The sequence below is a fragment of the Rhipicephalus sanguineus genome, chromosome 7 (assembly GCF_013339695.2).
Source record: "Rhipicephalus sanguineus isolate Rsan-2018 chromosome 7, BIME_Rsan_1.4, whole genome shotgun sequence".
Classification (NCBI taxonomy): Eukaryota; Metazoa; Arthropoda; class Arachnida; order Ixodida; family Ixodidae; genus Rhipicephalus; species Rhipicephalus sanguineus.
Genome location: NC_051182.1, coordinates 33,535,847 through 33,563,167, shown reverse-complemented (window position 1 = coordinate 33,563,167; position 27,321 = coordinate 33,535,847). Strand labels below are relative to the sequence as shown.

Sequence of the window (27,321 nt, the reverse complement as noted above, 5' to 3'; positions counted from 1 at the left end):
TTCTCAGCGGGCAAATGCCGCTGCTTCTGTTTCTTTATTCAGCGCATTCGTTTCGTTTGGTGCTCACACAAAACGTGAGCAAATGCGACGCCTTTTTTTAATGCTCCTTAATTATCGTTCCGTTTGCATTCCAGTGAAGTTGCCGCTCTCTGTCATCAGCAAATTCATAGACCAAAGTTTCACCACTTCGAGATTGCAGGTAGAAGGAGAACCAGTCTACGAGACTGAGCATGTAGTAGCATGCGACGTCTAGGAAAAGAATGAAAATACAGTAACGTTTGCCGGACTTGTTCTGCAAACGTCGGCTGTGAACTAGGACCCACATGAACTTGAAATAGCGGTGAATAAAATAGAAGGTATTGCAGCAACCAGCAGCCGCAAAACAGGATAGTAAATATTTGGCGTGTACCCCAGCAATTTTGGCAGCAGTGTCGTGTCTAACTCCAACAGGGTGGCATCTTTCCCACGTAAATAAATGAGGCTCCAAGAAAATACATGGGGTTGGCCGGTGGGCCGATCACGGGGGCAATGCAAAATTTATGTTGCTTATGAAGCAATGCATGCCTCATCAAATGGGAAGGTTGCCCGTCGGCGTCCCGCGTCGGCAGCGTCAATACGAGTGATGCAAAAAATAATCGTCACGTGATGGTGTCACCATATGACGTCATCATGACGTCACAGATCGCCAAAATATGTAGCGTCATTATGACGTCACATAATGTGACGTCACATGATGTATTCACACGTCATGGTCGCTTTGCATTGCCTCCGTGATCGGTCACGGAGGCCGTTCAAAGCCGCGTTAGGTGCAGAACGGTTTAGGAGGGGGGCGCGGGAGAATCAGTACATCGACTGACAAGAAGAAGATGGCTTTTGCCTTCTAGTCATCTTTAACGAATGCCTAAGGGACCCTGTGCGCTTTTTAATTCAACGTATCTAAACAATGACTTGCGCATCTGCAGCCGATTTTGTGGACGCTGAGCACGGGGCCGACGATCAAGAGGTCGCATTGGAGGGTTCTGAGATGGCATCACACGTGGTAAAAGGTAGCACTTTTACCATCCTGTGGCAGATAAGCATCATTTGCCGGCGGGAAGCGCGCGCGAGCCATCGTCTCAGTGCGCGCTGTCTGCTACTCACCGAACATCGCAGGCCCGACCCAGTAACAAAAGCCTTCGTCGCGGAAGTGCTTGTTGCACACAAGACTCGTAGCGGATGGCTACTTGTCGGTTCTTAGCTTTACAACCCATGCTTCACGCTGTTTCTTGTCCCGCGGTTACCAGTGCAGGCTGACACTGGGCTCCTTTGCGTAAGCGCGGCACTGCGGCACCGAGCGGTAGAGCCCCATGTTCGTCGCCTTCGGAGGCAGCCACTCTATTACAATGGTGTCAATTTAGTAGAAAATGAGAGAAAACTTCCGAATTTGAACAGACCGCAGCGCATGTGGGACTTGAAACTCGTTTTCAAAGCACGCGGCAGCGCGCCACAAGCAGCCGACGCGGCCGCTGAGACCACGTGATCCTGCCAAGCACGTCACGCCGACGGTGGCGCCGGCGTTTCCAGTGGTGGGCCTCGAGGCCAATATGTGTGCATTTAAACGTGGGAGCGTCAGTCAGCGCCGCCAGTAGCCAAGACGGCGAGTGTGGAACACTCTTTTTTCTGCCTGTTGGCGTCACGTAGCACGTGAACTTATTACGAGCTGGCAGCTGACCAATAATCCCTCGCATACCACCTGAAAGCATCAAGTCTGCCAGAACGAGACCCTCGCTATGAATGAAGGAAAGAAGTGTTAATTTCAAGGGCTCGTTTTCTTTGTTATACACAATATTAATGAGAACTAACAGACAATAATGCCAAGGAAAGTATAGGGGATGTTTTTAGTAATAAACGTAAGGTAATTGTGAAGAAAGAAAAGTGGACGAAAAGATAGCTTCCCACGGGCAGGGACCGAACCTGCGACCTTCGAATAACGCGTCCGATGCTCTACCAACTGAGCTTTGTCACTCATTTAAATGCGTGAGTGGGGAAAGTCACGGGTGATTTACGATTACACCGAACGATCCCAGTGCTTCGCCCACTCATCATCATTCACTTCGTGGAGATGCGGCGATTTTTCTTTCAGTGCTCGCAGCCAGTAGCGATGCGCTCACTCAACCAAATGCCCCCTTCTCCGTGTAATCCCCAAAGCTCCGCCGCAGGACATATCTGCTTCGTCTACATATAGTCGTCACTGCACAAACAAAAACACAAATCAAATGCAAGAGAAGGAATATCTTACGTAGAATCGCAGCAAAGTCATTAAGATGTCGTTCACTTATTGACCCCCACTTCAAAAGTTCGAATCGTTACGCTGCTGTTCTGCGTGTATTGAGGACAGTGTTTGCGTGGCTGCACGGGTCTCGCATAATTTTCCTTGCGGGCAAGAGAAATTGTCTTGAGCAAGACGTATACGTTGTGGCCGTTGAGGCTATGTTTCGTTGTGTATATACTGCAATAAAAGTCCCTATTCGATTGACGTTCACTTTGTCTACATGTGCGGTGGACGTGCAGTGAATTGCGGCGGAGTAACATGTGGCCTGGTGAAGCCGAAGCAAGCGTCCGCTGGCGCGTGGAGATGAAAAAAATCTTTGAACAAGATTTGCAGATCGGGCTAGCTGGTGCCCGATGATCTGTAGCGCAATAGCGCGGAAACGGAGCAAATGACAAAAGGGGACGTGGACAAGTGCTCGCCTTTTTTGTCATTTGCTCCGTTTCTGGGCTTTTACGCCACAGACCGTGAACAAGAAATGTCGCCGAAGACAACGTTTCGACAAGTGGGCTTGCTTCCTTGCCGAAGAAAAGTCCATTTGCCGAAACGTTGGCGCTAGTGACGTTCCCTTTTCAAGGATTTTCGCGTCTCTTCAAGCCTCCGCTTGCCCACGAACTTAGGTCCCGTTGCCACGTAAGTAATAAAGATATTTCGACGTTGACAACGCATTGAGATTTAATTGCCGAAACAACACATCATCGCCACAGCACTGGTCTTGGCTTAACTAACACATGATGCGAGATTGTCAGCGTCCAAGCGAACCGATGTCTACTTCGCACCTACGCGACGACGTTGAAAGGGGTGGCTCTCACTCAAGGGCGACGGACGTTATGAAAGGACAGTTCAAAAACCTACAATGGAAGGACCACGCCCCAGTCAGAGCAAGACAAGACGGACTCATAAAGGTGACATATATAGTGTGAACAGTCGAGCATCATGGTTAGGTTGCAATTGGATTATTTTTTTACAGATGGCAATTTAAAGTAGGAGAGTCGAAATGCTTACGGGGGTTAGAATTACAGGTTTGACTTTGTGTGTGTGGTAACTTGTTCGCACGCTGCCTTATTCTAAGTCATAGGACTTGGGCGTGCTATTTGAAGTAGAGTTTGTTGAGCCGTGTAGTAAATGCAGCACATTAAGCTGCGTAGGTATGATTGCATGATGAAACCAGTGCGTACACACACAGAGAATACGAAAATATGAAGAAAACACTTCGCCGGGCTCGCACCTAGCCAAATAGAAGAAAAACAAGGTAAACAATCACGAAACATCAGGGGATATAAATTACGTAAACCTCTGAGCGCAGTGCGCGATGTTTCGTAACGTTATTCTTTGGTTTTCCGGTTAATCTTAGCCGAGAGCCACCGGAGTTGTTTTCTTCTTCTCATGTTCATTGTGTCTGCGCGCTGGTGCCATCATGTGGAACATCGAGTTCAGTTGTGTGAACTCTCACTCTCGTTTCTTCTCTTCAGCCACAAAAATGGTGCGACAGAGGTGTGAGACTAGTATGTACAACCTTTTGGAATCCAACCTGCTGAAGTGTACCTTTCGATGGACAGAGGCTGGTAGTAATATCAGATCGATATTGGACACCTTCATAGCAACCACGTTAGCTCCACATTTCTCATTCTGTATTCAACGAAAGCTTAATGGGAATCAAGTACTTCCTTCTTTATAATACAACACATACATTCTCAACGACAACAAAATTTCTGGCTTTACCTGTCAAGGCGCTGATCAATAGGCCGATGGCAATCGTTGCGAAAATGCCAAAGAAACCGCTCCAGAAGTACGAAATTCGAAACAGGGAAAATGGCTCTGCCAATCTGAAGGAAGTATAAGGACAAAATAGGTAAGTGAATTCGTGTGCTAAAGGCATGGATACGCCAAACGATTGATAATGTCTTGTAGTAAGACCGAAAGACGAGCTAGTTGGTAGAAATTCATCTTGAGTAGCTTTTAGCGCAAAAAAAGGACACGGACACAGAGGGAGGGAACAAGACCAGCGCTATAGATAGCGCTGGTCTTGTTCCCTCCCTCTGTGTCCGTGTCCTTTTTTTGCGCTAAAAGCTACTCAAGATGATAATGTCTTCTTTGCACAATATAACTGGGTCTGCCGTGTGGCGGAACTAGTCTTACAAAAACCATACACTATTTTCCATTCACAAAATTTAAAATTGCTGTTTCTATTCTCTTTTTCTTAACCATAACACTCATTCCGGCATTACACGTAAGCGGCGGGAGAGAGAGTGAGTGGGGGGGGGGTGCGTAGGGAGACACCGAAGTAGACGGAAACCGATAATTACAGGCTCTACACATTACCACAACCAGACGCGAAGCGATCATACTCAGTCATGAAACAAATCAAAACACAATGTACGTAGCGATGCCGTAAATCCGAAACAAATACAATAAACATTGTGATTAAAAGCAATTCAGAATCAAATATCAAACTTAAGCAAAATGCAGAGTACAACAATCAGAAAGTGCACGAAAACGGGAGTACAATTTCTAAAATAACGTTCTCTATGAACCACACAGGTAAATAAGGCCTTACTGTGGCTTTAAATAGAGCAGATTAAGGCTGGAAATGGTCAAATATTCGTTGTGTAAGAATTATTGGTAGTGCATAGACATTTAATATTATTTTTTCGCGGCAAGCAAATGCTAAACCGCCTTTATGGAATATCAGGAACGCTATCACTATGAGAAACACCCCTACGTGAACATTTTCACCAATCGGCGCAGCTGCGGTGAAGAGAAAAGGGTTGTTACTTCTCAGCTTTCAGTGATTTTAAGCCTGCCTAGAGCTACTGCACGATCTTCCTGCTGGAGAATAGGGAAGTGCATGCAGTAACTCCAAGGCCACAAGTACCGATTTAATGCGACGGTGGTAGGGTCGGGACTTGTCATCTCAACTTCTGATTCAGCACTGCCGTCTCTTCCTAATTAAATGGTGGCTGTGTATCAGGACAGCATAGCCTGCACATGCGATGTGCTAGGGACGTACCCAGCGTTCTCTTACGGCGAAAGGAGGGGAGTCCGTCCCCTCTACATGTACGTCCGTGTGTGTTTACATGTGTGCGTGTGTATATACACACATGAAAATTTTTCGTTTCACATCCATCAAATGATTTCGCCGGTTGTCAAATCCGCAGCATGGTTCATAATGCCGCATACGTCAAATCCCCACGACGGGTAGCAAATTTCGGTACAGTTTGCGAGTGCATGCGGTATGATGGCCCCAGTGTTTCTTAAGCAGGCTATTGGTGTTCTGCTAAATATACTTTCCTTTCTCATGTGGTATCACTTTTTTTTACGAAATGTCCTCTGTAGTGGTACAGAATTCCTTGAACATTCAATAAATTTCAAGAGTTTCCACTCATCGATGAGCGCCGCTTGAGACTTTTCGATTCCAAACGCGGAGACGCTTTTATGCTGCGTCAGGGGCTACTCTTCGTCTCGAGAGCCTCCATCCCTCGAAACGCTTTCTTTCTGACTTAGCGGAGCACCAACACGTAATTACGTTATTACCTCGAAGCCTCGAGCAGCCTGCTGGTATTAAATGTATTCGGTGATGTAAGAAACGTCACGTTTCCAGGGCAGTAGTCCAAGGAAACTGGCATTCGGGGTGGTTTTGTCCCTTTCTGTACCAATTTTGACATATGCCATATTTGGAAGATGACCACGAGAATCGTCCCCACGCCGGCACCCTGCGGAAAAAGAAGATGCAGCAGTATTTTCGAATAGCACGCGCAGGTTGCGTATACTGAGCGAGTGAAAAACATCATTATCTGCTACATAGCTTTGACAAACTACAGCGCGAAAAAAAAAGACATACGAACGGAACAAAAAACGACAAAAACAAGCATTGATGTCCTTGTCGCTTTCTGTCCCATGCGTGTGTTCTTTGCACTGCAGTTTGTCAGAATTATGCACCGACAAACACAACTCGCCACTTTAATTAAGTCTTATCATATAGTTGCATCATTCACTTGAAATGAGCTCTAACTATGCAATGCGTTCACACGGACAAATTTCCTAATATCCAGAGAAAAAACATGGAACCTATAGTCGGATACAACTTAAGAAGGCAGGAGAGGCCCCGCCCAGACGACCGAAGGGCGGCCGCCGATCGCCTACGCGACTAAAGAAATAGTCCCGCTCATGCACGTGCCGATGTTCTCCGAAGGTGGAGCCACCGGCCGTCCCACTCATGACGTCAGTCCCGAGCGCGCGCCCATTGGTGCAGGCTTGGGTTCATCCGCCTTTCAGATGGAAATGCCGCCGCTTTCTAAAGCTGTATACGACTATAGCTCTGACAACTCAATTTTGTTTACTTTAAGGTAATAAAAACAATAACTTACACTCAAAACAATCTTTTGTCCAATGACACACACTATTTTCGCAAATGACTTCACCAGGTCCCTAAACACGTATTATGTTACAGAAAAATTTAACGCAATACTTACTATGTCCTACGCAATACTACGTAGGACATACGTACGCAATTCCTACGCAATACTTACTATGTCGCGCACACAAACAAATAAATTTTTTTCTTCTTCCTCGTTTGCACGTATAGTTATCCATTAATCTCTTTTCTACATGTTACTTTATTGTATGTTAATTTATTCTACTACCCTGTAATTTGCACTCTGTGGAAATGTTCATATACAATGTACTGAATTGTACTGTATTCCCCCCTCACCCTATGCCTCTTACGGGGCCTCTGAGGTATTCTCAAACAAAAAAAAATAATGCAATTTCAACGGATAATAAGGTGTCAACAAATGTTAATTTTGGTGCATTTCAAAGCATTTAGGAAAAGAAGCTACGAACTGTTTATTTCATTCGGACTTGTGTTCTGCACGAAACCGCTTTACTGTTGTAGGCTTTTAAATTGTTTCGGTTTGACATTTGCAAGTGCAACTGAGATGTGTTTATATTGTGTGGTAGCGCGATGGCTGGCCGGGTTGCCATCGGGACGAAGACGAGCGGCCCGTAGCACTCTGCTCGCTGGTCCAAGCATTCGCCGCTGTGGCGACCCGTCAGTCTGGCGCTGTGACGTGATGAGTAAAGTTTGGGATATTTTCTGCCTCCGTTTCATCTCTTCGGGTTCCAGCTAGCCACCGGCTCAGAAGCTACGGCCACAATTGTTATCCTTTCTGTTATTGCTGTATGATGTCAAAATCGGCGCAGTGGCTGAGGCGTCCCTCTGGCCCTACAGCTCGACCTCAACCCGTAGCTTCCTCTTTAGTAACAATAAGTAAAGAAAAGAATGATGTTATGTAATCGTACATTTTGGTGTGCCGTAAAAGTTATTACTCTTACAAGCAAAACAACCAGAAAGTAAAATGTATTCAGCAGCCCAACTTTAAGTGCTGTAACCTTTAAATCAACTATACATCATTTTAACGGAATCAACACATCTTCATAAGAAGGCTTGAAAAGCCTTGCAGAGAGGAGTAACAAGTAGGTGCTTAAATAGTGCGACTAGAGGTAAGTACTCCCTCCGCTATCCGGAAAAGCAGCGAATTATTTGGCCTCTGTTTTGCTTAAGACTTCAGGCGCACCATTCTCAGCCGAAATAGGGTGTCGAAGGCTTTAACTATACTTCTAGGATGGTTGGAGCAGTAGACCGTTATTCGTTAGGGGTCACTTGTAAACTAGTAACTACATTATTGGAGAACGCCGGCTTTACCAAAGTCCAAGTTCTTGGCAAACTAGATGCATGTCAATAGTGTGCACGATTTTCTCATAATATTCACTGCGTATTTTCAGGTTAGCAAGTGTCCCACTCCTATTTAAAACTTTTCGCACCTTTCAGTGCCGCAAATAGCACATGTTCCCAAGGTGTTGGGCTGGGCTAGTTGGTACTAGTCACAAAGGATAAAAACCAGCGGAAAACACAGGTGTGATTGCGCCACACGTGTGATCTATCACATCCCGTTATCGTGCGGCAAAGCATACATCGGCTAAACTGGCCGTTGTATTAACAATCAAATCAGGGAACACAGGGCCTCCCTTCCCATGAGTGACGGTGCTCATCTGCCGAGCCACTGCAGGCAGTGCGGGTGCACTCCTGCTTTTCAAAGCACTAGTGTTTTGGGCAGGGGCGGGACAAAGAACGAAAGGGGAATTTTAGAGGTATTTTACATAAAGAAACGGGGTAATGACTGTGTCAGTGACACGTCAGTGCATCTATCTGGCAAAGAGATGATATTTCTGAACGCGATTATTTCTAGCTAAGGTTTTTCGGTTATCTTTTGTTTTAGGCGGAGCATGGTTGCTCACACATGCGCAGCGTGGTTGCCGGTGAGTTTAAATAAGCCTTTCAAACGAGGTTCTCTGTTCAGTTGTAAGTGCCAGCCTGTCCCGTCGAATTGTTTTCGCTGTGTCCTTTGTTTTCCGCTGGTTTTCATCCTTTGTAGCACCTGTTCATTCTATGTAGCCATAACTATCTTTGCCTGCTACGTGTCAAAGCAGCTGTACTTACCTTGGAGTGGACAAATGGAAATAGCACAGCCAATAAACATAGTCCTACGTAAGGCGATGTCAGGCATGTGTATACCATAAGGAATACCTGATCAGAAGAAAGAGGCAGGATTGAAAAAGTTGAGGGCAAGACAGATGAAGTCATGTACACATGTAAAAATTAACCGAAGTAAAGCGGTGTTCTGGGCGAGACGGCATATTTGGTTTATTTATTTTATTTAACAATACTGTGAGCCTTTGCACAGGGCACTACAGTAAATAGATGAAAAACTCAACATGAGGATTGGAGAAAGAGAAGTAGTAAACAACCACTTTGGCTATCAACATAGGAAAGTTTCTGTGTTTACAATAACAGAAAAGAAAAAAAGATACTCACCACAATTACAACATTAGTCGCATGACATCATTCTGTTTGCAATAGGTAAGATTCTATAATTTTCAATCTACAGTACATTGCAGGAATGACATCTCATATCAAAAAGTACCATACATTAACGCGCGCTTTTTTTTTGTTAAAGTATGCCTACAGTGGATCATATTGTCGAGTAGGCGCACGAATGTTCTTACGCGCAACCAAAATGTGCCTCTAATTTTGCAATAAAACCATCAACAAACTGGAATTCACCAGCTTCATCGGGCAACGTATTCCAGATTCCAATGGCCCATGGGGAAATGAACCATTAAAGGTGTCTCCTTTTGTGAGATCGTATAGCCACCGCCGTGCCTCATCATCATTACGTTGTATTGGCGCACTGTCTCTGTTCGATTCCGGGTCCTCGGTCGAAACAAACGCCTGCCCTACTGAGCTAAGGAGTAGCCAGCACCTTATTTGCGCGCGAATATCTCCTTCCATTATGTAAGGAGATATAAGCTATCGGCCGTAGCCTCCGCGATTGGTTCCGGGAACGGTGCGTTGGCGAGCTAATCGCTGAGGCCACGGCCGATGGCCTCAACACCATGCCGTGTGACGGTATGTGACGCGGCAATGCAGTTTTCCGTCGATCCGCAACGCACTGTAGATCCTGCAAACTTTTGCGGCCGACAGTACTTTCGTCAGTCAAGCCATTGGTGCTCAAGCATGTCTCGCGGTAAGAAAGGGTTTTCGTCGGAGTGGCCGGCCGCTCGATGAAAGCGCGAGCTGCGTCGTCCGCTCTCTACTGCCGTCTAGTCCTGCGTGACCCGAGCACCACACGATCGCGTGTTTCTGCGTTAGGTCGGGTCCTAATAGGCGAATGATGCGCGGTAAGATTTCTTCGAAATTAATTATACAACGCTTTGTATGATTATGCTTTGGGACAAATATCGCACTCCTGGTCGCAACATGCAAGGCGCATAGCGATGACATTATGAACGTTCAACTCCAAAGAATTGATATTATCCCTAGTTAGCTTCTTAGTTAACCCCAAGAGAGGTTAAGAGGAAGGGCGAGGTAAGGCACAACAAAGGCACGCTGACCTGCTCGAAAGCGGAAAGGTTTTAGATATCAGGGATTCCCCCTCGGCTTGCCTATCAGCATTTAGCGATTCATATGAAAATGACTATGCACATGGTGACGAAGGCGCTGTAAATAGTCTCCATATTGCGTAATGTATGATTCCTTGTCACGCCACACCGTTCGTAAAATACCTAACGTGTGGACGTCGCAGAAGGAACCTCAATAAGGGACTCGAATAGAAATGCTGGCATCAATAATAATTTTGGTTTGCCCTACGTCGAATCTCATACGATGTAGTCAACGAATTTCATGCAGAATGATCATAGCACAAGGTTATAGTATCACTACAAATCCAGAATATGCTCACCCTGTTGAGGGAGCCCATGTAGACGCACAGCGTGCTGTACACTGTCATGATTATGCCTAAAGACAGTGCTGAAAAAATACATGACAGACTTCAAGAACTCATTGTGTTATACATGTCCGTAAACACTTAGTACCTCCTTCTTGGTCGCACAGCAGTAATTCATTGTCATGTGGCTAAGAATGCGATGAAATCAGAAGCCAGAACGGTAACAATCAAATTCCTTATTTGACAAACAGAGCGTTTATTCACAAAACAACTGTTCACATCACACTTGCATCTTTATTGTGAATATTTCACTTGAGCATTGCCTAAACAGGCTGATAGTGTAAGGTGAAAATTCTAGATATTCTTTGATCTTCGACGTAGGCACTGTGACATATGCGATGAACGAGAAACTACATGTATCGGTTTTTTCTTTCGTGATAAGTCTAAGCTGGAATTACAGTTTAAAACTCGATCTAACGAAACCCGATATTACGAAGTTTCCGATCCAGCGATGGCATCTCCATTCCTTGGAAAATAACCTATGGAGGAAGGAACACTAAGGAGAGGCCCTGACGTCACATTCATGAAGCCTCCACATCGCAAACATGGGCATCGCCGCCTAGCGAAGGAGCATCTAAACATTTCGCGACTTTCGTGGCGTCGTTTGCAAGCGCATACGCGCATCGAGTAAGTCGCGATATTTTTGCCGTCTTTTAAATGCGAATGCATTTCTTAGTCGGGGGTTGTCCTGCGTCCCTGGCCGGCGTGCGCACAGGTGTTATCTCTCCGCGCGCGCTCCTCCTCGCCCCTAGCAACAGCGGCGCCGCGCCTAGCAACCGGAGCAGGTGGTGAGCGGCGGAGGTTAAGGGAGAGGAGGAGCGCGCGGGCGTGTGATGGCGCTCGCATCGCGGAGCAGCGGAGGGTAAGGGAGACGAGGAGTGTACCCGGTGAGGGCGCTGTTATCGCGGAGCTCGCTCGGCGGAGAGAGACCTCGGGCGCTCCTCCTCTCCGCGCTCGGACCTAGATATATCATGCAGGTAGTGCGCGCTTTGGTGTCTTGATAGCGATGGAAGTCGGTGAAGTCGAATCTCTCGCGGCAACGATACCACTAGGACGAAGTGTAACACAATGCAACTCGAGCATTACGCCTCCACGTGCACACTCTCGTCTCTCTTCATTAATTAATCGCACACTCATCGGGTGCACCCAAATGCATTCGCATTTCCTCACGATCCCCTTCGGGGAGGTGCGGGTTTTTTTTTTTTTTCGCCGTAAAAGCGGCACAGTCGATTCACGCATGCTGCTCCTTTTGTGTGCTCTTTAGGAAAGCCACGCAATGTCCAACTGTTGCGTATACCCAGCGCAAATCGCGTGCACTGCGGAAAGTACCGGGTGTCACTTTTCATGTGTACGTATACGTTCGCTTTATTGCTGATAACTAATGCATGGTAAATGCATGCGAAGCTCTCGAATGTGCGCTCTGTTGCTTGTTACTCATTGTGTCAACTCAGAACACACGTGAACTTTTGTTTTTGGCGTCTCACGCGCCGTACATAACATGCACCGAAGGCATCGTATCGCGTTTTTAGAGGCTTTGTCGTTCATACGAAAGGACAATAAACTTGTGCTTTTGTTATCGGACTAGGTAATGTATTTATTGTGCGGTGTGCCCTCGCTACGTGCTTGTAGTTGTGTGCGCACTGGAATTACAAACTTTACGTGCACGATCGCGTATACAGTACAGCGGTGTCCTCTTTTCGACGTGAAGTTTCAACTAGTAGGTTGGCGTTGCGCCGAATAGCTACTACGCTCACCTGTGCAACGCGTAATCCACAAGACATGACGTGTGGAATTCTTCCACCGAGGAGCAATGACGTCAACGTACAAAATAGCTGCTTGCGAATTAATCGTCGACGACGTCGTGCTGCAACATAAGAAAATAACAAACACATACTGGTTTTTCCTCTTTACGCTAATCATTTAACAATTGCTGTTGCAGTTGTGGCCACAGAACTCCAATGAAAAATAAAATCTCGGCTACAAAGGTACTGTACCTTTATATAATAAAAAGAAGGAAGTAGGAAGTTTTAAAACGCTTGCAGAATCATTTTTCAGCAAAGTGCGCGTTAGATTACAGTTGCAGCAACTGAACTCCGCTACTTTTCATGTAAAATGACACAGCCAAGCACACAAATGTCCTTAAATTCTCAAACTCTGAGAACTTAAATTGAAATTATGCAAGTCATACCGTTCAAAATATAAAGATTCGCATTGCTTTAAACGTTCTATTCACGTGGAGTGCCTCAGACCCAAGATAAAAAATCTTGCAAGTTTTTCTGCTTGCTTGTGTTATTTTGTCTGTTGTGTAAATCATAATAGAATACCAAAGAACGCCAGCCTTGTGCGGAAAGCGCTGCACAGACACAGCGAAAGCTGGAAGAGCGGCATTTCTAGAGCCCGTTATAAACTATCTTGGGGCTACTAATACAAGTACATCAGCAAGGTGCCCACTACGCCATAAATCATAATTTTTGTGAAGTTGGGAAGCACCCACTAGGACATTATTCGTAATTCTGCGGAGAAGCGAGGTGCCAGCTACACATGTTAAGTACACTTTGTTAATGCGACGGCTGATGACGATGAATAAATATGGCTTAGCCCTTTGTCATGGGTTGGAAGCTGTAAACGATCAACTAGTTACGTAATTTGCATTGTGGGAATCCCGGTTGTTATTCCACTCTCCCATCACGCTATATAGCATACTTTACCGTGAGAAACAGAGAGAGAGGGAAAGAACTTTATTGAGACCCTGAGCAAATGGATCATGGGGGCCTTATGGGCTTCCTTGGCGACCAGTATAAGTGCACATGCAAGGAACCCACTACGTTATAAATCATCTTAATTTTTGTGAAACAGGGAAGCAGCCACTACGCCATTTTTCTTCATCCTGCGGAGAACCGTGGTTCCCGATACACACCTGTGAGGCAATATGTGCACTTTGTTGATGCTGTGGCTGATGGCGAAGAAGAATTATGGCAGAGCCTTTTGTAATAAGTTGGAAGCATTCAACAACCCACTCGTTGCGCTATTCGCATTCTGTGATGCCTGGTTGTTATTTTACTATTCTAGCACGCGACATTAGATAAGTTAATATGGTTCCTTCTTGACATGAAACCTGTATAGGGTCTTTTTGCAAAGCAGTTTGAAGCACCGGCATGACTCTGAGCTAGAATACTGAGCTCCCATGCGGAGGGCCTAGGTTCGAACCCGGTTCCATCCTGGATATATCTACCTTATTTCGATTTTTTTCTTATTTTGCGCGATAGCAGTTACGAACACCGGCGGCGGCGACGGACAACCACGGCACCAAAAAATGGTCCTTGTTGTGACCTCATAACTGCTTTCGCTGTAAAAGTCCGGTATCATCGAATCAAATTGCGTTTTACCAATGATGGCACCAAACGAACGGTGCGGTAAGGAATTATCTCCAGTCGACAGTCAAGATGGAGTACTTTTGTGAATGTGATGCGCCGCACATAAATGAAAGCCTGGCGCTTCAGAAATTGTCATTTTCTTCCAGCTCTCCAGAAAAATGCCAACCGTCGTATGACAGCTGCGCTGCATGTAATACGCGCATTAGATGGCATATCCCAGTTCCTAGTTACAAAGTTACATTTTGTGTATTGAAATAATGGAACAGTGGCAATTTGTTCTTGATACTTTACCTTTCCTTTGCGTTCATTCGCGCTACTTTTGCTTACCAGCGTGGTTAGAGATAAATAAATGTCTCCTTAGATAGATTTTAACATGCACGTAATCTTTAGGTGAAATCTACAAAACGAAAGTTCCATTTCTTTACCGGTCCAATCCCCCGCAGGCCATTGCAGATTACTGGCCATCAGTTATTATAGTTCAGAGCTCAAACACGTTCATCTTACTATTACAGATGAATGGTTAAGGTTATATTAGCACTGAAGCGTTGTGAGCCTTACTTAACCACTCCCGCCAATCGCGCTCGTCACAGAAATGGCATCAGGAAAAAGGTACGCAAATAGGCCACAAAAAATAGTCAAGGACGGAAATTTCGCTTGGACTCTACTTTTTTCTAGACGTTACCATAGCAGTTTCCTTTTCTCGTACACTGAATCTGCATGCGCTAACCACTGCGTCACTATGCGTTTTTTTTTTTTTTTTGGAGGTTGGGGCATTTTGTTACATGCATATTTAACAACTTAATGTGAACCCACAGCGACCAAAGCCGTGAAAGCCGCCACTGCAAACGCTCTACAGACAGGTCAATGGACATATTACAAGTGTATGCTGTTCTGTTAAGTGTACTAAACCGGCGCACTTCATCAACATTGGATACTGTTGCGACCTGGGTTTAGCTCCGTCCCATCGGTGCAACCAGTTCTTGCGACGTTATGGTTGCGTCGGACCCGGACTCCGCTTGGTAGCGCGACTGAGTCTCCGGGTTGAGGAACTGATGCTCGCAAGTTGGGAAGACGAAAACAGGTTTACTGGCACTTTTTGTACACTTATTTACACAGTGAAAAGGTAACAGTTCAGCGACGAGCGAACTCCATGAGCCTTTAACCCAGCGCTCAGAGCCTCTTGTCTCACTCAGCACCGTCGTTATAACCCCTCAGGCTGGCCCCTCCTTCTTGATTTCAGCCAATCACAGGCACGACACCACCCACCAACACGCGAGCCAATTACACTTTCTCAGAAGGGTTCTTGCACTCGTTGGTGCAGTAAAGTTCCGGCGGTCAGTGCCACTCCTGTGGGGTCAGACAGGACAAAAGGACAAAAAAGCGACTTAACGGCTCTTGTCCAAACATACAGTACAGGTCGGCACCGCAGCATACAAACAATGTCAAAGTGGCCCATTGTGAAGGCGGCGCCATTTTTGACGTCTCTCTGCTATTTTTATAGTTCACTATATCTCTGCTGCCCATCGGAGCTCGCGCGATGCTCTTTCCTTTGTGGGGCGCTTCCCGTCGCGGGAAGGCCGTTTCTGGGAAGGATCCAAGTGTCCCCAGTAATGTGAGAACCCATCGCCCGTCCATTCTCCTAGACAACTCGTCGCCAACGACGATCAGCCATAACAATACCGATCCGGTTGGAACTCTGTTTGCTGATAAAAGTCCGTAAACTTTAAAGCCATGTGGAAAAAAATAATAAAGATAAAATTGGTTCTGCATTCCTGTTTAACACGCGCATTTTCCGTTAACTATTCGCGACCGTCTGGGCGCGGCACACCGAAGTATTTCGTCGTGAAACTAACGGGTGACGTCAGAGAGCGTTGCGGCTGTATTTCAGTGTAGGGGAGGCACCAAAGCGACACTTTTTTATTCTCTTTGTTGCACCTTCCAACACCTCACTTGAGGCACGAATGAAAATGAACACAGGCACTTTATGGCTGGCAACTAAAAATCTGCAGTGGAAAAACGTCCTGGAACTACGCTGATTGGCGATAACCTTGTCACAATTACTGTGAAATTAAGATGACGCGGTCTTGTTTGTCCCGGCTATTCGAGAAGCCCCTTCGCTAAGATTCATCTTGTTTCTTTTAAATGAACTGGCCAGGGCGCTTGTAAATATATAGCTCTCTGGTAGATTGACTGATTACATTTTGAGCGTAGAAAATATTTTCGTATTGCACGATTGGTCAGTCGAAGTGTGATCGTTGCGTGCAGGTTAGACTAGATATATACTTGAGTAAATTAAGGTCATGCACCATCAGGAACTACAACTTAAACACTTGGGACTATAATCTGAACTAACCGTGAAGACAGCTTATATCGAATTTTTGAGGCAAACTGCAACACCGCCTTTTGGTGGACTTTCAACGTTGTTTCCGGTAAAGTTAAAGCCCGCAAACAGGCTGCATCATGGAAGCATGAGGCAGCACATGCGAGTCCGCACGCTGTATTTAGATTACACTTACAAACAGCATACTCCACTTGCTTTTAGGGGGATGATAGCACCTGCCATTTAAGGGAATTGGTAAAAGTTTTAGCACAGTACACTATTCATCTGAGGCAATATTCTGATACAAACATGTTATATAACTGTATCTGCAATAATTATGGTATCCGAATAATTATAGCATACGAAAACGACCTATACCTTGTTGCAGCACAGACAACTCCCGCAAGAAAAAGACCCACAAGCCCGGGAACTTCACTTAGGCGAGTGGTAATGTAGTGTGGCATAACCTGTCAAAAGAAACGAAAAGCAAGTTTTACAGTGTTCTCACTCCTTGAAAGAAGACAAATAAGGTCAGCGTCCACAACGTCCAACATGTCTGTAAGACCAGCTTGACGCGTGCGAACACTACAGCGGTCATTAGCTGCCACTGATGTAGAATGCATCGTCTCATGCAACAAGAATCCACAGAAAATGCCTGTCTAATCCCCACCAGATGAACAGTCATAGGCACAGCTTGCAAGCCCAAGTCGCGAGTACCAGCTGATGATCAAGGCTAGGCTACTAGCCCAAGCTCGCGATTACTTGTAATGAGGTGGCCACCCACCTCCGGCTGTAAGCAGTTTGGTCAAGAAAATAGAGTTTAATTTTGTCTCTTAATCTCTCATTCACTTTCATAGGTAAGGGAACTACTGAGGGTCAACCATGGCAGCTGAGATTTCCAGTCATATATATCGAGCTGGCATGGCAGCTGACTAGAAGACGGTTCGCCTTTGCCCGTAGATTTAGGTGGATGTTGAAGGATCCCCGGTCGCGAAACCTTATCATCCGTACCTGGATACTTATCACTGGGTTTGATTCCGGCTTGAACCCTTGTCTCATTAACGTCACTTAGGTTTTTAGATGCGAAGTATCTTAAGGCCGAGCTCAATCCGGTGGTGGTGGTGTGCGGCGTGACCACCCTTACTGCGCATGCGCATACCCTCTCCACACACCTCCTCTCCACTCACCCTCTCCCCTTCCCCTCTCCACTTTCCCCTCTCCAATACCCCTCTCCCCTCCCCCTTTCCACTCTTCCTCTGAAACGCGGGCTAGACATGCCGAAATTCTCTCCTGCGCAACGCCGCGATGAGCTCGAGCGCATGCGCGTCCCCTCCCCTTCTCTCTCCTCTCCTACGCTGCCCCCCTCTCGCCCGCCTGTCGACCGCGCTCCCCGCTCGCCCTGTGAGAATTCACGGCCAGGCTAGATGGAAAGATACGACGCGCGTAGCGTCCCTCTTCGCGTTCCACGACGCGAGGTCGGTAGCATGCCCAACGAACGCCAACGGAACGCGATCGTGCAAGTGCTCCGGCTTCGCATCGCCTCATGGTCCCCTTTAGCGGGAGATGGTGTAATTTTTAAACTCAGGCGGCAGTTTCGTGACAAGAAAAGCTATTGACGGACTATGACAGTGCCCAGTAGCATCACGAGTGTTGTATTTCTTCCTGGTGATGCTGGAATGCAGTTATCATAGTAATAAAAATAATAAAGTGCTCCGGCTTCGCATCGCCTAATGGTCCCCTTTAGCGGGAGATGGTGTAATTTTTTATCCCACGCCGCGTTTTTCAAAGCCAGAGTCTGATAAGAGACGTAAGGCTTTCCCCTTATATTATTCATAACTCTGCATTAAAAGCAGCTATCGCATTTTTTGTAAGCAGTATCAGGTAGTGAATCTCAAAAGACAAATTGACAGGTTACGGGAAAAGGTTACAATGCTTGCAATGCTGTTGCAGATCTCTGACTAAAAAAAGTGAATTACAAAGGGGTACGCATTTCCAAAATTTCGTCCCTTTTGATATACGATTTGTCACAGCTTAAAAAAATTGACAACAGGTTTTGTTGCTGTGTTACGAATTTGCAACTTCTTAGTATCGTTTTCTTAACCATGACGATATTTAGTAAGTTTCATTATACAATTTCGCACTTTAAAAGTAACGTGTACCTAAAACTTTATCTTAATTTTCCTTTACAAGCAAGAAACCTTGTCAAATTTGGTGCAGCGCTTGTGTTATACACCTTGAGAGGAGCTGTCAAGAAAAATCTTTTTCTTAAACCAAGTCCGTAAGCGTCATCCTCAAGCTGTGGTCTTACTACTGAAGTTCAGAGTCTACTGCCAACCTGACCACATCATTACGAATAGACAAGCCCAATCGAACTTTCTCGTTGAGTACGTGGAAAATCTAGCCGGAATTTGAACAGCTGCAAAATGGAGTCCATCTTCTTTACAACAACGTCACTGTGTGAAAAAAAGATGGCTCCCTCTCCTGTTACGAAGAGTACGTGTAAGCATGAAATCGATACTGGTGGCCACGACGCGACACAGCCCTGAAAGAACACTGAGCTAGAATAGACCTGTTTTCAACTGAATCTCGTCTAGGCCAAACAGTTTGCCATGTACCTTAGCATTCGCAGTGACTGACATGATCACTTCAATAAGTGGAATCAAGATAGGCCTCATCACACCGCATTTCTTTTTCTTTGTACACTGCTACGTTGCATACATACTTGTGCGTTCTCCGAAAGTGTACTCCAAAGCAACCTTTTCTGACATGAATAATGATGCCATTTGTGCCCAGCTGGAGTTGCATTTTTTTAAAAGTCCAGAAATTTGACTGCCACTTTCAGCGCTCATTGATTGAATAAAGTTTCATAGGAGAGGTCATGACTAGGGTCGGTCCGCGAGCTCTCGAGCTTTATCCATTCAGCGCGCTCTTGAATTACGAGCCGACCTAGTACACTCTTACATATTACCAATCGCAAAGGCCCCTTTCGAACCCAGGACGAGTATTTCCATTGACGCACAGGCAGACCGTAGAAAAAGATGATTCTAGAGATAACAAACTACTCCAACCCCGTATAGTTTTGTATCCGTCTATGTTTTCCAAGATGATGAGCAAAACACTCACTTGGTCAACGCGGTGAACTGCCCCAGACAGCATTGGATCGCAACCTCGAAACCATATCGTCAGGGCCACGCCCATAGCAAACAACGATCCATAAGTGACAACGAACAGGAAAGAACTGGTAATAGCAGTCCTGCAAAACATTCATTGTAGGCGCTAAAGAGTTATATTTTCGATTAGTGTCACTTGGGAAATAGTTTGCATAATAATGTGAATATCAATGCTCGAAGTTTGAGGCACTGCGTTTAGGAGAACGCAACTGCGTTCATGTAGTAATCATCATCGTCAGTCTATCTCTTGTGGATAGGCATGATGGAGGCGCCTCCTAATGATCTCCAGTTCACCTTTTACTCTATGAGCTGATTCCATATTATTACTGCACATTTCTTAATTTCGTAGCTCCACCTTATTCACTGCCGTACTCAGCCGCACTTCTCATCTCTCGGCACTTATTCCGACGCTCAAATGTATTAGGATCACTACAGTAATCGCGCATTCAGCATCACTCTATTCTAGTAAGGAAGCAAGTAATATTTTTAATGACTGTGGTGCTTTAAGTCCCTGCGGTTTATTTCGGTTTTTCAACTGATTTCTCCCTTCCGCTTCGTCTGTGATCACGATGTCGCAGCTCTTATTGTATGCCTTAGCTCTATTGTACACTCTCCAGTAATCATCATATTTTGTTTTGATTTATGCATTTTATATTTTTTTCATATTCCTGTGATTACTTGGCATTCTCTTGTCACCATTCGTATGGAAGAGATACTGCAGCACAGTTAGAAATACTGCCATCAAGTTTTCCAATGCTCGTCCGTTAATAGTTAAAGCGTGCCCTATATCAATTTTTGTCGTCTTACATCTTCTCGTCTTCAGGTTCACCTTGATGAACTCCCGCAGTTTTCGAGTTTACAATAATGCAATACTGAATTCGTTCCACACGCCATCACTCCCCGCAGGCGTCAGCTCAAAACACTTTTGTGATGATATATGGGAACTCATCAGTCTGCCTTCCCGAGACATAATTCGTAATGGATTTTCGCAATAAAAATGGTATTTTTTCAAGCGCTGCTAACGAGTTCTCTAAGCGCGCAAGCTTTTCTATGTCACCTCTAGTCGAAAACCGCCCTCTGGCACATAAGGCGATGATCGCTATAAACGAGTACTAAGTGCCTAAAACAAAGGAGCAAGAAAGAACTTTAATGAATGTCCGGCTGTTTACAAGGAATCAGTCCCCGACTAGAGACTAGACGGCAGCCAAAGCCCTTGGAACCTGACGGCGTCTTCAGCCAGCTGAACGACGCCCAATTCGTCCATCAGGGGCCGAGCTGAGCGGCACTGTCTTCCACTGCTCTTCACTGTTTATTGTGCAGCTCGGTCCCGTCTCCTGAGGGCAAGCCCCTATTATATGTAAGAGGTCTTCCTTAGGTCGAAGGTATTAGCATCAAGTGCAGCTGTCCCAATATTGAGCTGTGTAGTATTGGCTGTAAGCCACCAGGTTCGGATACGTGTTAGCTTGACAGAGGTACCAGGTGACCTGTTGTTGATAATTGGGTAACGAGTGGAAACAAAGTAATGTTTTTTCGCGGTGCTGTGATAAAAAGCCAGGCCCTTGTGCTCCGAAGGCGAGTGTCTTAACCGCTGGGCTCTTTTAGGTTCGTTTATTGCTACCGCATCACATCACGTCAATTAGATAAAATGTTTGCAATTGCGTCCGACGTTGACATCGCTGCTTTTGAAGGTGTTTTCCAGACAGCACAGAAAATCACGGCATACCCACCCACAGGGCTGGGCAAAGATACTTTGAAATTGTATCGCGATACGATACAAGATACTCAGGCAAAAAGTATTGGAGATACAGATACAAAATACTGCCGCAATAATTGTATCCGATACGATACTTGGCAATTGTATGTTAAGATACTTCGATACATTCTCAAATTTGTTATAGATCCATATAATGTAGCAGCAAACGCCTATGCACGGAAATATCTGCTGGAAACTTTCTTAACTGTGACTTATTTTGTTTCACTTGAATGAAACGTTTTGCCCTTCTTGCTCAAAGTGAATTAGTTTCCTTCCAAAACAACTTATTGGGGCTTGTTTTAGCTTCTTCACAGGACAACTCTTTATACACTTCGCTGACAGCGGTTCTTGCTTGTCATTTTTGCATTTTACGGGAGTCGCTGCTCAGCTTGCCGGCCGGCTAGCGGGTTGCCATAAAATCACATAACGTCAATAGGAAGCCTTCGCACGACGACGCAAATACCGATGTAGACTTTTACCTTGTCCGTAAAAGAAGGTTTGCACAATACCGTATATCCGAACAGGCGTACAGCAGCAACAACGCTGGTAACGGCTTTTTTTTTTATGGGGGAGGAGGGGGGAACGCATGGTGTATACGGGGTTTGAGACCGTTCGCTAGCGGCCCGGCCGGCACACATGACCGTCTCCGTCCCGTTTGTTTTTATTTTCTAATTAAGTATGTTCGTGAGCTACACAGACATGACTGGTCTCAAGCATTCCTTTCGTGAGGAACATGTGGTCACCATGTGCTGAAACATAACCATCGAACAAAAAATCTACATTTCAATCCGCGTCCAAATTTCACTCGTTGTGTACATCGGTATCGATGTTTCTCGAATCCTGACTCCAAATCCCCTTCAGAAATGACCTATATATGAGACATCGGACCTTTTCAAATGGCAATGTCATTTTGTTCAAGCTCTCTCCGACCCCACCATCTTCACTGTACCGGCCCTTGGAGCTAAATTTCGCGACTGCGGCCCGCCGGCTATAAGCTGAGTTTGAGACCCCTGGTGTATACGTAGATGACGTAAAACTGCAATGAATTTCCATGATTCTACTTAGCTGCTGGCGTAAGGGATTCTTTGTTGATATGCTCACTAACCTGCAATCTTTCAGCAATATTTCTTCAACGAGAGAACATGTGCAACATAGAAATGTCTCAGACGTATTGTATAGAATTGCACAAAGCGTCGCAGGACACTGCCGCTACTCGCACTATTGCCGCTTATAGCTGCCATTTCCTCCTCTCTAACTTTCCTTCCCCGTCCCCCCTTCCCCAGTGCAATGTAGTCTACAGGGCTCAGCGCTGGTTAACCTCCCCGCCTTTCTTTTATTCTTATTCTGTCTCTTTTTACGTGGCGATTAGTGATAGGAAAAATATTTAGAACGCCTAAAACAGAAAAAACAAATATAAGTAAAAGAGAGAGGTGGTTGTGTATCAAACATTCACATTGAATGAGTACAGAAACACAATACAGACGACGCCCTTAATAGCTATGAGCATGAGGTATTGTACACTTACCTGTTGAGAGAATAGAAAATTCAGTGCCTACGGAAAGTTGCCTGAAACGGCTCGTTGTGACGCTCATGAATAAATCGGAGCATTCAGTAAAACAACGTTTCTCGAATCCCCTTCCTAACATCTTTAAGATGGCTCCTAATGATTTCCATTATTATAATGCAAACTCAATTTCGCTATTTTCTTAAGCGGTAAGCAGAATATTTTGTACTGTATACTCAAGGCACGCCCACATAATAATATATTTGTTTTCAAAATCGCCTTGACAACGTCTAAATATGTAAACAGTAGTAGAAATAAAGCAGACGGAATAATCAAGCAGAAATCTAATTTTGGGAGCGCGTTACAAAATACATATTGCAGTGACCAGACCAGAAAAACAGTGCAGAGACCTAGGTAATGTATGTGATGCAAAATAATAGCTAAGAAAGCGCTTGTGCCAGTAAACAAATTATGATTTCATAAATTCTTTGAACAAATATAGATGGAAGTGAAAAATACGGTACGCTAAGATTTTTTCTGTTAGGTAAACGCTTGCTCTATTAGATCTAGCATTAGTACCGGTGGTGCTAAAGTTGTTAGAATCTTATTTGCATATAAGTTAATTCATTGCACGCAAGTCAAACATACATCCACGACATGCTTCAAATCGCTGATATGTAAAATCCACGCGACGCAAAGCAACCCCATTCTTGCACGCATCACATTTCGTTACGGAGCAAAACGTAAGAGAATCTTCAATAACGACACTGTAACAACATCAGAATTTTCGTGATAGACGCCGCACGCAGTGGAGTAGGCGGCGCAGGACAGTGGCTAAGAGCAAGTGTCTGGCACTGGCGCAACTAAAAAGAAAAGGAATCGACAAAACAAAAGGTACGTGGGCTGCGCGTAGCCGTCCGCGTGCTTGTTTTCCTCATTTTCTTCCTTCACTGGATGACTCTGGCGTAAAAATAAAATAACGCCACTGCCCTTAGACTTATTCAGATGGCTTAGTGACACCAGTACCAGCTTGAGAAGCGGAGCTTGGCCAGCGATTATTGTTTCGCATGGTTGTGTTGCGATAGAAGTATCTTGCATGTTAAGATACACGATACATTATCGAATGTATCGGAAATACAGATACAGATACTCATCTTTCGAGACGTATCGCGATAGAGATACAAGATACCCACAGAGTATCTAAGATAGTATCTAAGATACATGTATCTTCGATACCGCCCAGCTCTGCCCACCCACATACAAGCTAGACAGCACTGTGTCCCTCCATGTGAACAAGCTAGAGAGCGTGTCGAGGAAACAGCGCTGCATGTTGTATACACCAGCGCCAAATACAGCTGCGTAGGTCCGAAAGCAATTCTTCCTCATCACTGAGAGTGAGTTGGAAGCCTAGGGTACTGCTTGCTGATTTATTCGCTCTTTGCTGCTCCTATCACAGGCGTGCGAAGCGCCTGCATTAGCGCTAGTGCGCGTGGGTGTGTGTTTGTCTGTGGGTGGGGAGGGTGGAGGGAGGGGGTGTCACTATATGCTTACGGCGCACTCCAGCTACCCGTCGGCGTTCGTACCACTCCAAATAAAACGACAACAGGAAGCCCACTTGCGCAAATCGCACGATTTGTGTTGATCATTGTAGAACGCACGAGCAGTTGGAAATAACTGCATGTTTATGAAAGCAACTGCGTGCAATAGACTTTCCGCAAGGTGCATCCTGCTGTTTGAAAACACTTGTTCAGGCCTGTGGCATAATCCCATGACGAGCAAAGTGCAAATACGAGCTCAAACGTTTTCAGGGCGCTTGGCCAATATTTCAACTGACATGTATTAGGTCTGCTGTGCCATGCGTAAAATAAGTTGCATAGGAGAGGAGAGGAGAAACATCTAGTTCGTTAAGCAGCTGGCGTCTTTTCGTTTTGCTTTAGAAACATCTGGCGTCTTTTCGTTTTGCTTTTTGAAAACATCTGGCGTCTTTCGTTGGTTTATTTCATCAATCAACGGCGTTTTGAACAAAATTTTTATTGTTTAATCACGCACAGGAGAAATCTCACCAGGCACTACCTTGGAGGTAAACAATGGCTGCTAATGGGAATGAGAGACAGAAGAAGTCGGCTTTTAGCTAACACTTACACTTCTACTTCTACTAACGTTTCCTACTGGAACATGCCAATGGCTGCTAATGGGGAATGAGAGACAGAAGAATTCGGCTTTTAGTTAACGCGCACGCTGCGAATTTTTTATTGTTCAACAACGCACAGGAGAAATCTCCCACCGGCACCACTTTGGAGGTCAAGATCTGGTACTAGCGTTAAAGGGCCCCTCACCAGGCCACATAGCAAATTTTAGTTAGGCGCTGGAAGTTGTTGTGTGCCAAATGAAGATCAGTATGCGGCAAGAATTTTTCAAATCGGTTCATTACGAGCTGAGAAAAACAATAATTTTTAGCGGCGCGAAACCATGATGCGAGGAGGCGAGTTTCAAACCCTTGCCACTCGCCCCGTGTAGCCTTAGCAAGCCAAATCCCTTCCCTGCCCTCTTCACCTGACACATACGCATGAACCCGTCATGCGCATGCATGGTCACGTGCGCATGACGTGCCCGAGCCAGCCCGAGCACGCGAGCAGCGTTGCACGGCCGCTACCTTTTTTTTTTATGTAGCGGCCGTGGGCGTTTTGTCGGCGTTCTCTGTGGTGTACTGCCTGTTTCTGCGGGACGGGCATGAAAGTTGAGACATTTGAACGGGCATGTGAGTGGCGGTATCATGAGCCAGGGCCGCATTAATGTTTACATGGACGCGGTAGAATAAATGAGCATAATGAGTGCTCGAACGCGCCAGAACATTACTTTTGTTTCCATGGCTGGCGTCTGCTCGATGCGCTAACCGCGGGGACACGAACGCATGGGAAAGAGAGGTACATTAGCCCCGCATTCACAAAAAAAAAATGAAAAAGACGCACACATTCCTTTTGTGTGTCTCATTATTTCTCTCAAGTTTTATTAATCTTTTCAAGCAAGAAATTACACAAACTAAACATGTCGTGTCAAATAATTATCGCAGTGGCACGTGCTACTGTTGACGACGTCAGAGCACAGTCGTCTACGTAGAGGAGCGACGTCACAGCACTACCATCTACGTAGGGCCATTTTCTCATGTACGTCATCCCCTCATTCTCTAAAGCAAGCGCCCGCGAGAGGAAGGGCAGGCAGCGTTCACCTTGAAATTTGACCCATTTCCGCGGCGCGTAGCGTTGCAAATTTTGGCAGACGTGATAGTGAACGCCCAGTGTATGCATTGCGCTCGTTAGCTCAAAATTGTCAAACCTGGTGAGGGGCCCTTTAAGACTGGTTACGCACTACGACGGCGACGAACGGGTGCCGCTTTAAGGAGCTTCGCGCCTAAAACGGAGGGGGCGTGCACACATGAAGGCTCCCTAAAGACAATGCGCTGCGACAGTACGTGATATGCATCGCCCTCTCCTCTCCTACGCTTCCCCCTCTTTCTCCTCTCCTATGGTCCCCCCCCCCCTATCTTGCCTCGCGGCGCAGCGGCGCCGACGCAGGCAGTGTCGCGAGGCAGCGTCGCGGCAGCGTCTTGACTGAAAAACCGACCGCTCGCGCTGCACAACCGTTCACTGACCACCCCGTATATATAGGCACTGGATTTTCACCTCCAAGGTAGTGCGTGTATGCGATTTCTCCTGTGCGTGATTAAACAATGAAAATTCACAGCGTACATGTAAAATTAAAGTGAGCTGCAAGTCGTCATAACTCTCATCGAACCTTTAGTATAAACACGCCCGATCTCACGACGGTGATGATGTACTGGGCAGAATTCACGGAAGATTCACGGTTTACCGATGAACCTCCGCAGCTTCGCCCGCTCATCATCATTCACTCCGTGGAGATGCTGTGATTTTTTGTTTTTTTTTTTAGCCTGGTGGCACACGTGTCACCGCCCCATTATAAAGGGGATGCTCATAGCATCGATCCATCTATCCAAGAGCAGTGTCAGAGGACAGTGTGAAAGATAAAACGCACGTTCATGTAGCCTCCGTTACGTGTTTGGCGGTAGCTCAGTTGGCTAAACGCCCGCCAGCCACTGTCGCGGACCGAGAGGTAATGGGTTCGGCTCCTGCTACCGGAACTTTTTCTTATAGTTTTTTTTCTTTGTCATTTGACGGAGTTCATTTTGCTGACGTATTTCCGTGACGGAAATACGTCAGCAACTGGACCCCGGCATAAAACATTTTCGCGTTAAAAAACACATCGTACGCATCTTTACCTCTGGGCGTCTTGGAGCGTTCTAGATGCTAGCAGCCTTTGTGCAGCAACTTGGTCGAAACACAAACGGCACATTGATGGAGCAAATGAGCCAACCAGGCAACTCCATATAGTTTCTTCGCTTGTCCAGTCCAGGCGGTATCTGTTCAGGCAAACATGATTGAGGGGTCATGCCTGAGAACGTTTCCTTTATTTGGCTTTTTTTTTGTCTAGCTGCAAAATGTACTTCATCATGAGAGACACATGGGTTCTTA

General features: G+C 45.7%; 1 protein-coding gene across 1 annotated transcript in view; it reads right to left on the bottom strand.

The window, feature by feature from the left end:
- The window catches only part of LOC119399382 (sodium-coupled monocarboxylate transporter 1), a 184,973-nt gene that overhangs the window by 3,725 nt on the left and 153,927 nt on the right, over positions 1-27,321 (bottom strand). Inside the window, exons 6-13 of the mRNA XM_037666198.2 lie at positions 27,069-27,209; positions 19,471-19,600; positions 16,726-16,814; positions 12,408-12,517; positions 10,609-10,676; positions 8,808-8,894; positions 5,843-6,021; positions 4,031-4,134 (exon numbers count right to left, since the gene is read on the bottom strand). Coding sequence (XP_037522126.1) covers positions 4,031-4,134; positions 5,843-6,021; positions 8,808-8,894; positions 10,609-10,676; positions 12,408-12,517; positions 16,726-16,814; positions 19,471-19,600; positions 27,069-27,209 — 908 coding nt within the window. The remainder of the gene's footprint in view (positions 1-4,030; positions 4,135-5,842; positions 6,022-8,807; positions 8,895-10,608; positions 10,677-12,407; positions 12,518-16,725; positions 16,815-19,470; positions 19,601-27,068; positions 27,210-27,321) is intronic.